Here is a 13,482-nt window from a genome sequence, read left to right on the forward strand (position 1 = left end):
TTTAAAAGGTTATAAATTTTATCATCTCTATTTTAAGTAATTCTCGATTCGTAATAAGAGGGGATGAGAAGATGTGTCTAGAGAAAATGAGAAATGGCCTCTAAAAATAGAGGAAGAGGAAGTCAACAACTAAGTGGCACAAGTCTAGGAATTTCCGTTATAATCTCTGGTATGTAGATAAGAAAAGAGGAGAATTAATTTGAATTGCAGGATTATATTTCTCTTCCTTTAGAATCTCAAGTGATCAAAATTAAATACACAGGATATGCATAATGGGGATGATATAACATGAATGAGAATACACTGACTTCAAATTTAATCACTCAAAATCAAAGCTAAAATGTTTTCTTCTATGTTTACTCCATTATTTAGCACTGCGATAGAAAGCATCCAAAGGCTTTATACAACTTTACTGGGGATGTCTACATAAGGTAACTACTATATTATGGAGCAGCCAGTTCCAGTATATACCTTGATTACAGAAGTTTTCTTAGTACTGTGGATAAACAAATGAACGAATCATATTAAGCAAATATGAAAAACTGCCAAATATGAACTACATGTGCTAAAGCATTTATGTGGTCAAATGCCATTTTAAAGAGTATCTCTTTCATGTGTCCAAATTAATGTTTAATGTTGCACAGAAAATTAAAAACACCCATTCTTTTGCCAGTGTTATCCAGTTGTATAAAAAATGATATATCTATATAATGCAGAGTTTAATGAAAAAATCAGAAAAAAATACATTTAAATTTATGAATATAATTTAAAGCTCTAAGTAGAAACATGATCGGATCTGGATATTAATGATTTTATAATGTAGCCACTTTCTGCAAACCCCCTAGGGGTTGCAAACTCATAGGCCAGCAATTGCAAAATATGCAGTAAAAATGAGTGCAGCGGGGATTTAGTCAATGGTCTGAAGAGGACAAGCACTGTTTGCCCAGAGCCAATAGTTGCTGGGCAGAAATTCGAAAGCAGAGTTGCCGGATGTGACATTTAAAGACGAACTAGGAATTTGCAAAGTTGGTTACTACTTTAAATCATTTAGAAAATTTAATTAGGTCACAAAATACAAAACAAAACAACTGTGGGCTAGTTATGGCTCAATGGCTACCGATGACCTAGAGCAGCTACAGAGGGAAAACTGTTAAAAAATGTATGTATGTATTTATTATTTTATTATTATATTTTATTCAATTTAATGGAGAAGAATTTAAAAAAAATTAAAATCTGTATGAAACATTACTGTTTAAATGTAAATATCAATAAAATATTCTAAAATTGTAGATAAACAGCTAACTTGTGAACTTACATACATCTCTATTGCAAAACTCTAATCTGCCTTAAATATTTGCAATTCAACACACTTTCAGGCTTGGCTCTGTGATTTTCTTAACATTCGCAACATTCTGCTGAACAAGTAATTATAATTAAGCCAGAATTATTGATTAGATCTAGTTTTTTCTTCAATAGATCACAAACTTTCTTAACTATACTTTAAAAGGATTCAAGTAAACTAATATTTCTTGTAGTTTTGTTCTCAAGAAAAGAAAAAGCACAAATTCTTATATGAACATTTATTTCATTCCAATAATTTACTGGAACTAATTAATATTTATACTATATACTATACATATAAACTATTAACATTTACTTTTCACAGCTTAATATTCATCAATATATTTTAAGAATCAAAGATGCAGTATTTTCTTTTATTAAAAATTAGCTTTAAGTTTATTTTAGAAAAAGTGTTTATTTGGTCATTTTAATACTAGAACATTTCCATTTGTAAAATTGGCCTATTTCAAAGATTGAACAACAACAATAAAAAAGATCTGCTTAAAAAGAGTAAGTAACTGCATATTTGTTATGTATTTCTATAGTGAAAATTTATATTGACTTCAGCTAAAATATAGATAGGAGTAAAATACTGCATTTTGATTGTAGCTATAAAGTTCATCAATCTTACTGTCTAGTTTTTATTTGAGGATTCTTGGTTATAAGTAGTTACTTGACTACATTTATGAATCTTTAATGTCTGAATGCTGAAGAAATAGGTTGCTGGCTAAATGGTCAACTCGTTACACTCATCTCTATAATTAGAAAATAACCAGTATTTTAGAGGGCGGTGTGGTTAATAAATGATGACCTATCTGCAGTATGCTTGGTTTGGTTATCAATTTGTTATCTGGATTCCTCACATGTGAGTACACAATTTGGATACATTCATTAAAACTGTAGGTTGTTAATACATTTTCAATATAACTTGATTTGTTAGAAGTTTTATAAATGACATGTGTGGATGCCCATTTATCTTGAAATTGTTGATACTAGAATCTAAGATACTATAGGAAGGCTGACTTTTTAGATGGAAAATCAAACATTTACTAATTTTTATGTATGCTGCATATAATAGCAAAACCCAAAGGGAAATGGGTACATTTTAGTTGCGATCACCCAGCTGCTTATATTGACCTAGTTTTTGTTTATGAGGAAAAATGAATTTTGCAATTAGCAGTCCACTAAAGCAAGTATGGAGCCCTAATATTTTCATTAGTTGTAAAGTTATTTTATCAAGGGAAAGTCCCATTGGCATGGCTGTCCCTGTCTCATTCATTGTTAGGCAAGTGGGAAGGAAAGTGGGCTAGAAGCAATGTATTGGTTTGGGCTTTGCATTTTACAAAGGTTAGAAAAACAGGGAAGAGCAGAGTGCGAAATCTTAGATGAGGGGACAACTGATGCACTATAGAAAGAATCTAGGCCATAAGGGCTTTAGTTGATGTTTTAAAAAGTTGTTAGGGAAGTAAGGATGGAGGTCTTGAGAAGAGAAGATACGTCAGCATCAACATCAGAGTGAAAAAAAATTTAGGAAAAGAAATCAGGCATTTTCAGTGACCGGTAGTGCTTTTCACATGTGGCCAAGACCGTTTTTGAAAGCTATCCTTGTGCCAAGAAACAAACAGAATTAAGTTTATCAGGGAAAAAGTGGTGGTTTTAAGACATTTTCCTGGGGTTAAGAGTCAGTATCAACACATCCAAGAAAGGATATATTGGGGGAAATAATCTAGAGTCATTTTGTCAACAGTGATGTTTTCTGGTAAGTATATTAGGTAAGAAATACCTTGTTATGTTCTCCACTTTCATTAAAATATATATATATATATATATATATATATATATATATATATATATATACACACACACACACATATAAAACCAATGGGAAACACTTTGTAATATGATTAATTTTCAAGGGGTCTATTAAAAATAGCACTGGTGTTATAATTTTCTCTAAGAATTCATGGCTGAAAATTGATTTTTTTCCAGGTCAACTAGGATTCCCCAGCGATCCATTTGCTATTTTTTCATAAAAGTACAAATGAAACAAATTTAACATATTGCTCTGAGCATAATTGCAGAATCGTTTAAAGTTGGTGTTGAAAAATGCTTAAATTATCATAAGGAGGTTGTGTTGTCCTGGAGCTTAAGCCAAATCACTAAAATGTCTTGAGAAGACCTCATTCCATATCTAAATACATGCTTTGAATTTTATTGAAATGCCTACTGAATATAAACATATGCATTCATATTAAGAAACTTAATTATCCAGTCACCCTATGCTTAATGTTTTTATTCCTCTGCAAATTTGGTAATAAGAGCAAATAAAAGGCCCAGTCCCATCAATCTTAAATCCCTTTGCACAGTGGCACTCACACTGAAATCAAGGGAATTTAATGGGGTGGGAGGTTAGGCACAGTGCAGGAGAGGAGGGGTGAGGACTTTATCAATGGCTCTAAGAAAGCTCACCTTTCTGAGAGAGTAGATCTCACACTACCCGTTCTCATGAGCAGGCTCTGAACCTCGTGAGTGCCTGTGGTCAGTCCCGACAGGGAGCCATGGTGGCTGAGGGGCAGGTCAATGGACTCAGAGCTTGTATGGAGGCTAGTCATGGACTGGTAGCTCGGAGTGTCCTTGCTGCCTGCAGAGGAACTGCTCAGATTGGCAGCCCACACGAGACCACCTGACGTGAAAGAGTGAACCGATGCTGGGCTGGAAGCCAACGAGTGACTTAAGCTTATAACATCTGTAGTTAAGTCTGAGGGTTTATTGAAGAGAGGGCTGCTGCTGCCACTTAGCCCACCAGCACTGCCCATGCTGCCCGTACCGGACGACGGTGACTCCAGACTGCCTTGTCGCGCTAATGTGGTACTAGGGCTGGGCATTACTGAGGAGGATTTCACACCCTCAGTATTAGGTGCAGAGGCAGATTTGCCACCTGCCTTGGCACCAAACAACCTAAAAGAAAAACAAATAACAACTTCAGTTGTTCCAAGAAACTAATATCCACATTTAATATTTAGGGTTACGGTACACAGAGCCAAGTGTGCTTTGGTGTACTGAGCTACCAAGCACTTCCCGCCTCTATGTTAATTAACTTTATAAGCTTGGACTTCTAAATCAAGTGCTGAAAATCTCTCGCATCACCATAGGGGTAAGTCAGCACTGGGCTGCGACTGGGGAAAAGGGGGAAGTGGGCAAAACAAAAGTAAGTCAAACATGAAAATCTCTGGCTTTCACAATTTAAGTGATTATAGACTCTCACTCAAATCGAATAGTTTGACCATACTTGCTGTTATCTATTTACAGAACCATTATAATGAAACAACTTCTACGCATTCGATAGACAACACTTAAATGGACTTTTTTTCTTTTTTTTTCTTTTTAAACAGTTTATTAAAAATCTAAAAGGAATGCATAAGGCAAGATTTAAAAGTTATGTTGAGTATCTGGTGGCCTGGGGGACTGTCCGGAGCAGGTGCTTGGAAACAATATTGGACATTGTCGGCAACATGTCAGTTTGTGTGCATTTTCCCCAGGAGAGGCCAAAGGGTTTTGTATCAGTTGCCAGTGCTATTCGAATACATATTTGTAACAGTGATTTGAAATATAGCTGGTACTGTTAAATTTTGGAGTTTAGTTCAGAAAACATTTTAGTTTTGTAAATGAAGTAGATGATATAATTAAATTTATGTAAATATGGAATAAAATGATATGAAGTAATGGCATAATGATTACTAATTAAGTTACAATGAAATCCATATTTCCTATAGTGAAATATTTTATGACGAATATGAGAAATTGTTTCATAGGTAATGGGCCACAGGAGGGCACTCTTGGCTTTTACTTAAGCAACAGAAATATTTACTCTCTCTACAAGCCATACTTGATTCTTTCCAATGAGAATCAACGTTTCAAAAAGACATTTCTTTAGGATTAACATTTCCACTGAGGAATATAACCTCTAGGTTTTTCAAGCAATCACGAATCTGAGATTACTTGAATGTAAAAGTACATGTTTCAAGATCTTTTATTTCCAAGATATCAAAGTTCTGGGTTTACTCAACAGAATAAAAACAAATATTAAAAATATTACCAAGTAATGAACTACAAATCATACTCTACCATTTTACAGTTGAGAAAATATACCCACCGATGTTTAGATATTTGTCCCAAATTCTTAACTGTATGTATTTTCCCACCACTTAAAAACACATTAGTATTTAAAAACAGTGATATCTTAGAGCAAAACTTCATATATTTAATACCAAACACAATCCCAGGGCAAGAAATCAAATCATGGTGCTTACCAGAGTCATGTCAAAGAAAACCAAGGAAGAGTAAGAAAACTTAGCCCACTCTTCAGTTGTTATTCTGAACACAACATCCGAATGTTTTCAAATTCTGTCAATCATATTATACCATGATTTTCTTTAATATGTCAAGATATAGTATTGTATAAATCTGCCTGATGTTCCTGTCCAGTCGGTTACAAGGAACACAACTTCATCTACATTCATGATCATCAACTCATTAAGAGCCAGCCAGCAAGATAACAAGCACTGGAAATGGATGCCAATAGCCATAATGACCTATTTCGTTTTGTTTTTAATTGTGGAAAGAGAGATGGAAATGAATGCAAATTTTACAAGCTAATACCTTGCTTCATCACTATATCTAGGTATTGTCATCTGCTTTTAAGTCTCCTATATGGTGTTTGTGTGGCATATACACATACACAATGATAGTGAAACCATGAAGTTTGACCATTTCTCAAAACCAGCATCATTTTTTTACTACATATACGATCAGCTTCTTAGAACTCACTGCACTTTAAAAGATTCTAATATATATGTATCTTAGACTATATATGGGATATATAAATATATGTGTTTATATATAACATGTGTATATAACATACACAATTTGATGTTTTGCAGCATCATTTTACACATCCTTACCTTCGGAATGTAGGTGACGCAATATCTGGATACTTGGATCCTGGCTGTCTGAGCCCTTGTGCACCACAGGCGCTGGCAGAGGTGGGGCTGGATTTGGGGGAACCTGACAAAGAAACACTCTCTGAATCTGAGACTGCTACCTTTTCCTTCTCCTTGTCTGTTTGGTTGACGGTGACAGGACTTGAGCGACCAGACCCAATCTTAGTGGGTTCTCTCAGTTTCGAGGTGGTGGCACCAGCTGACTTGCTGCTGACATTGGAATCGATACTGCTGGTGCTGGATCTGTGGCCGCCGCGGCCGGGAATGCCGCTGGTGCTGGATTTTGAAGGGCGGGGCAAGCTGCGGTACTGCAGGGTGGTCTTCGAGCTAACGTGCAGCACAACATCATCCTGATTCTGCGAACCGTCGAGACTGGTTTTTCTCCCTGCGTTTGACTTCCCGCCGATGGCAGCAGATTTGGGGATTTTGCCCAGTGTTGCTGAACCACTTGTGATGGTCGCCCCACTGCTAGTGATCATAGTAGACGACCCTACTCCACTTGGTTTCTTAAATCCAAAAGAGCTGGTAGCAGTCGATCTTCCAATGCCTGAGGGGGGCTTTTTCCCCTCATCGCCACTGCTTTTTCCTGCATCTGAAGGAGATCTCTGCAGAGACGATCCTTTCAGGGGAGTTTTCCCTTTCTCAGAAGCTTTGGCATCATCAGTTTTCCCTAATTGAGAAATACAGAAACATGTGTGCCTGCATATTTTGATATCATAATAACACTTCTTGAAACAATGTGTAAAATGTGAATGCTTTCTTTATATAACTTCAGTTCCTTCATGTTTATTCTTTTAGATATAAACTCTAATGTATTGAAGAGGACTGACTGCATAGCTGCAAAAATTTAGCTGTCAGAGGAAATGTGATAGAAGATCGAAAAGATAAAATGAAAATACACAGTTTTACTATTTCTTAATGTCTTCTATTTTGCAACTCTCTTCCTTTATAAGGATAGCACTTAGTCCTATCAAGCTAAGTACTAGAAAAGTAATTCATTTGATTATCTGTGGGATGATTATATTTGGAATACCCTGTTACATCAGTACTTCAGGTGCCACAATTTATAATAAGGCACTATTTTAAAAATAGGGGAGTCCTCAAAAAAAAGAAGGGTATAATTTTGCAGAATTCTTTCAGTCTTCTTACATAAAGTCTAATTCACGAACATTTCAAATCTTTAGCATTCCAACTCATTAGATTGGCATTATTGCTTTTTTCACTCACAGTTTATAGCGAAAGTCAGTGGCATTCTCAGCATAAAGATTCCAAACTTTATTTAAAAACTCATAACAAAAGAAACCTGACTTTTAAATTAACAGCCTTATTTTATTTCCACATGACCAACTGGCAAAGTAGTCCCAATCATGAGGGTGTTCTCTAGAGAATGCCCAGATTGTTAATATTTACCTGGGCTTATATGATAAAGTATTTGAAACTTAGATAGAAAAACTATTTAACTATATAAAAAATAATCTGACTTTTTAAAAAAACTATTATTAAATAAAAGTTAAATGGAAACAATAAATTAAAACACTTGAATAACAGCTGCCAAATGACAAGCCTACCAGGAGTCTTGAGTGTACTTGTTCCAGCTTTCTGCCTAGATGGAGCTCCTCCTTGGGCAGACATGCCTCTTCTCCAGGACCCTGTCTGCGAAATGGACAGGGAAGCTTTCTGCCCGGCCTTCTCAGGGTCTTCAGGAAGTCCGGAGGAAACATTCTTCCACTTGCCACCAGCATCCCCATGGCTGTCAAAGTCCTCTTCTGTTTTTTTCAGCTCCTCAGTATTATCCCAGGTCTCATCTGTTGTGGAACGTTTCTCTGAATCTGTCTTCAGCTATAAAGAAAAATATTATGGAAAAACTTTGTGCATAAAAATCAATAAAATGTGAATTAAGACACTGGAGTATACTTTCAGATAACTGGTTAAAATATAACACTAATTTATATTTTCAAAGAATTCTAAAAATTCTCCAACTTTTAATCTGTCTTCACTTAAGTTTTATTAATTTTAGCCACATAATTCTCACTTGCACATATTAGAGAATGTCAGAATAAATATGTGCAGGAAATCCCAATTAAATACTCCAGAAAAGAAGACACGTTCTATGTCAAATGTAACGAGGAAAAGAAAGACAAGATAAAATCTGATTATGCAGTGTCTATTCTTGATTTATCATTCATAAGAGATCCAGTAATTTATTTCAGACATCAATATAAAATTAATTAAGAACTATACAAAATTAGACTTTTAAAATAATTGTTAAATTTTAAACAAATATGTCAGTGTTATAAAAAGAGATATGGCAACACATAGGCCTTTCTGGGTTAGATTATAATCAATAGAAAAAATATATACGTAAGCTGGTTTTGATTATTCAAAATAGGCTGAGTTGCACATAGTTGCACCCCCTGAGGGCTGTAGCTTTAGGAAAGACTATGATAAAGATAGTTCAGGGTCTAGGAGTGGCAAAGGGAGTCCATGTCAGCTCTGCCTTATTCAGTTTATGCAATTATTGTGGATCAAGGGATTTTTCTATACCTTACTAAAATAATTTGGGGGAAGAAGTTGGCAAAGCACTGGAAAAAGGAAGGAGATGATTCTCACCTGAGTGTTCTTCCTGGAAGGGACAGTGATGTTGGAGTAAGAGCTGACTGAGGATGTGGTGTTCAGGTCATCAGTGCTGATGTTATCCAGGGTGTCACTGAGACCACTGCTCACTGAACTGCTGTCATCCCAGCTAAAGGCAAGACATGCAGCAGCAATGAAGCAAACACAGGATGCATAATACAAGTCACCTACATTTTCGTTTAACATTGATCATGTATTAGGAAGACTATCTTTTTTAAAAAATCTTTTGATGAAAAATTATTTACTTTCCATATTGAGAAAATCATATTCATAAGAATTGAGTACCTGCCTGAGAATAACCTTATTTGATGGTTGGAAAGAATCACTGCCTAGAGCAGATCCAGGTTTCAGGGGAATGTTTGTGGAATGAATGAAAACACTGATACAAATATCGCATGGTATAAGGAAAGAATAACATTACAGCTAATTTTTTTTTTTTCTGAAAGAGCCACCAGGAATCATAAAGCATGTAAGAATTCATTCTTTGTTCTAAACATCAAAAGCCTGTGCTTTAGTCTGGAACCAGAAAGTCATTCTTCATTCTTTTTCCTTAGTAACTACTTCCCATCATTCACCAAGAATTGAATATTGAAATCTATTCAATCATAGCATCCCCCCTGCCCTGCTTGCATTTCTGTCCTAGACAATATAAAGCATCTTCCCATCTGGTCTTCTTGCTTTTGATCTTTCCCAATAGATCTGCTAAACCTGGGTCAGTGGTCAAATATTCACATATGGCCACATCCCTGCTTAACACCCTTCACAGACTCCTCCTTTACAAAGCATTAGATTCTAAAATGAAATGCACCTGAGGCACGGGGTGCACAAGGAAATCCATTTGGGATGCAAGAGAAATATCTGAAATTATGAATATAGTAAGGTATCACTTAATGGGAACACATTTTGAGAAATGCATTGTTAAGTGATTTTTTTTTTGTTATGTGAACATGACAGAACATACTTACACAAACCTAGATGGTATAGCCAACTACACACCTTGGCTATCTGGTATAGCCTATTGCTCCTAGGCTGCAAACCTGTACAGCATGTTACTGTACTGAATACAGTAGTCAATTGTGACACAATGGTAAGTATTCATATATCTAAACATATCTAAATATAGAAAAGGTACAGAAAAATATGGCATCTTATAAGACCACAGTCACACAGGCAGTTCATCATTGACCAAAATACCAGTATGCAGTACATGATTGTATATTTGTTTTAAATCTAAAGAACAATAAACGAAATAGGTTATATTAATATTCATGTGCAGGCTAACATGGGCACCTTCATTTAGTCAATGTGTCAGATGATGCAGCAATAATGTAAGATATGCAGGGTAACCTGAAGGAGAATGAGAACTCTACAGTGTGAAGAGGTGTACCACAGTTCTTTCATTTACTGGAGGTTTCTCAGTCTGTTGTGATGTATTACCGCTTACCTATGCTTTCCTAAATGTATCCATGCACACTGGATAAAGATATTATATATGGACAAAAGTTAAGTCTCATAAAATGGACATGTGGCTTAAACTAGTTCACCTAGTTTGGGCTGCTGCTTGTGGCCAGATGCTAGAAGGAGACCCATGGGGCAGGGGAGGAGGGAGAAGAGTGAAAATCACTCCTGACAGCCAGACTGTGAATCTCAGGACCACCCTAGTCCTATGAGCAGACTTTTTGGCTTGGTGGGGCCGCTTTAGTACTTCCCTGGTGGCTTTCCCCATCGGCCTGGGAGCTGACCTTTGACCCCTGCTGAGATAGCATTTGTGTCTGCCTTAATGGATCTTGAACACCGACTCACCTGGCCCAGCCCCACCCAGCCTTGCTCCTCCATCTACCTCTGCTGTGGTGGAAAATAAGGAGTCCCCTGGGAGTACCAGGGCTCCAGCCACCACCTGGGACACCTAAGTGTTTCTCCTGATGTAATAGAGCCACTCACTCACAGGTCTCCAAAAATACCACTGCAGCTGGCTCTTTCCTGCAAGCATCACCTACTGGCAGGAAGGACAACTTATACAGCCTTTGGCAGCATTTACTGATTCAATCATACAGGGTGTGGCTAGCTGTTACTGAAAAACACCATCTACTGACTTAGAGATTGAACTGGGTACCCCAATATAATTCATACTGTTAAGAAGACCACAGGGCTGGGGAGAGAAAGGATTTCAAAGACCTCCATATCCCCTTGTCAAAAAGAGATAGGGAATCTTCCCATGCACATAGTATACTACTGCGACATCCTACAAATAACTAGCAATTCAGAAAACCACCACACTAAGGATATCTATAACCAAGGCATCCATCCAGAACCTAGATCCCCATCAAAGTGCTCATGAACAAACCCCAAAATTCTTAACCAACATATGCTACAGACAAATCCTTAAGATTGGGGGCTGGGGATGGGAAATGTCTGATCTAAACAAAAGAAAATCAAAAAACAAGAAGCAACAGCTGCTCCAGATGAGACGGAATCAGTGTAAGGACACTGGAAGTATGAAAAATCAGAGTGAAAGGACCCACCCCCCACAAAGGAGCACACCAGTTCTCTAGCAATGGATCCCAACAAAAATGAAAATACTGAAGTGACAGATAAAGAATTCCAAATATGGATTGTAAGGAAGCTCAGTGAGATCCAAGAGAAAATGAAAAACCAACTCAAACCAGAAAAATAATTCAGGAAATGAATGAAAAATTTACTAAAGAGATAGATATATTAAAAATAAACAAATGGAACTTCTGGAAATAAAAAAAACTTCATTTAGGGAAATACAGAACAATGGAAAGTTTTAAGAATAGACTAGACCAAGCAGAAGAAAGAATTTCAGAACTTGAAGACAACTCTTATGAATCATAAAGAACAAAGAAGTAAAAAGAAGTAGCAACGTCTACAAGAAACATGGGATTATGTATGATGACTAAATGTAAGAATCATAGGCAGCCCTGAGGTTGAAGAACAGAAAGCAAAGGCCTGGAAAACCTATTTGAGGCAAGAATTGAGGAAAACTTCCCTAGTCTTGCTAGAGATTTAGACATCCAGATACAAGAAGCTCAACACACACCTGGGTGGCTCATTGCAAAAAGGGCATCACCAAGGGATATAAACTGGCTAAAGTCAATGTGAAGGAGCAACGCCTATGAAACATGAGGTGAAAACAGCAAGTAACATGAAAAGAAAAAAACAACAGAAGGGCAGACTTCTCAACAGAAACTTTACAAGCCAGAAAGGAATGAGGTCCTATTTTTAGGACCTTTCCTTAAACAGAATAACTGCCAGCCAAGAATTCTATATCTTACAAAACTAAGTTTCATAAATGAAGGAGAAGTAAAATCTTTCACAGACAAGCAAACAATAAAGGAATTTGTCACCCCACTAAATGTGTCCTATAAGAAATGCTTAAAAGTATTCTATACATGGAATAGATCAATATATATTGGTGTAAACACACACACAAAAGTTAAAACTCACAGCTCTTATAAAACAGTAACACAAGGGAGAGAACAAAGCAACTAGGTAACAACAAAAATGATGACCAGAATGGTATCTTACATATCAATACTAACATTGAAAGTGAATGGTCTTACTGACCCCTGAAAAGATGTAGATTGGCTGAATGGATTAAAAAATACAACCCAAATATATATTGTCTTCAAGAAACCTATTTAACGCACAAAGATTCTCATAGACTCAAAGAGGTGGAAAAAAATATTCCATGCAAATGGAAACTAAAAGCAAGCAGGAGTATTTATTCTCATATCAGATGAAAATGACTTTAAATTAACAATGGTTTAACAAGAAAGACAAAATGGTCATTATATAATGATAAAGGTATCAATTCAATAAGATATGTCATAAATATACATGTACATAACCTAACACAGGACTTTCCAGATTCATAAAGCAAATTCTACTAGATCTAAGGACAGAAATAAATAGTGACATCATAATAGCAAGGGACTTCTACTCTCCACTGACAACTGACAGAACTAGACACATCATTGAGGCAGAAAATCAACAAAGAAACACTGGACTTAAATGGGACTGTAGACCAAACGCACCTAACAGCCATTTACAACAGAGTAAATAAACAACAAAACAGAATGTTAGAAAATATTCACAAACTATACAGCCAACAAAGAGCTAATACCCAGAATCTGCAAAGAACATGAAAAAATCTACAAGAAAACAACAAATAAACCCACTAAAATGTGGGCAAAAACATGAACAGAGATTTTTCTAAAGAAGATATACAAATGGCCAACAAACACATGAGAAAATGGTCAATATCACTATTCATCAGGGAAAAGCAAATGAAAATCATAATGAAATACCATCTTAGCCCTGTCAGAATGGCCAGTATTAAAAAGTAAAAAGACAATAGATGTTAGCATGAATGCAGTGAAAAAGGAACCCATATACACTATTGGTGAGACTGTAAATTAGTATATCTTCTATGGAAAACAGTGTGAAGCTGCCTCTAAGAACTAAAAGTAGACCTACTGTTTTA

General features: G+C 36.2%; 1 protein-coding gene across 1 annotated transcript in view; it reads right to left on the reverse strand.

Annotated features, from left to right (window-relative positions):
• NAV3 (neuron navigator 3) overlaps nucleotides 1-13,482 on the reverse strand; it is a 401,664-nt gene that overhangs the window by 102,127 nt on the left and 286,055 nt on the right. Inside the window, exons 13-16 of the mRNA XM_012648357.1 lie at nucleotides 8,952-9,084; nucleotides 7,910-8,180; nucleotides 6,303-7,011; nucleotides 3,811-4,299 (exon numbers count right to left, since the gene is read on the reverse strand). Of these exons, the coding sequence (XP_012503811.1) occupies nucleotides 3,811-4,299; nucleotides 6,303-7,011; nucleotides 7,910-8,180; nucleotides 8,952-9,084 (1,602 nt within the window). The remainder of the gene's footprint in view (nucleotides 1-3,810; nucleotides 4,300-6,302; nucleotides 7,012-7,909; nucleotides 8,181-8,951; nucleotides 9,085-13,482) is intronic.

The sequence above is a fragment of the Propithecus coquereli genome, unplaced genomic scaffold, assembly GCF_000956105.1.
Source record: "Propithecus coquereli isolate 6110/MARCELLA unplaced genomic scaffold, Pcoq_1.0 Scaffold282, whole genome shotgun sequence".
NCBI classification, from domain to species: Eukaryota; Metazoa; Chordata; class Mammalia; order Primates; family Indriidae; genus Propithecus; species Propithecus coquereli.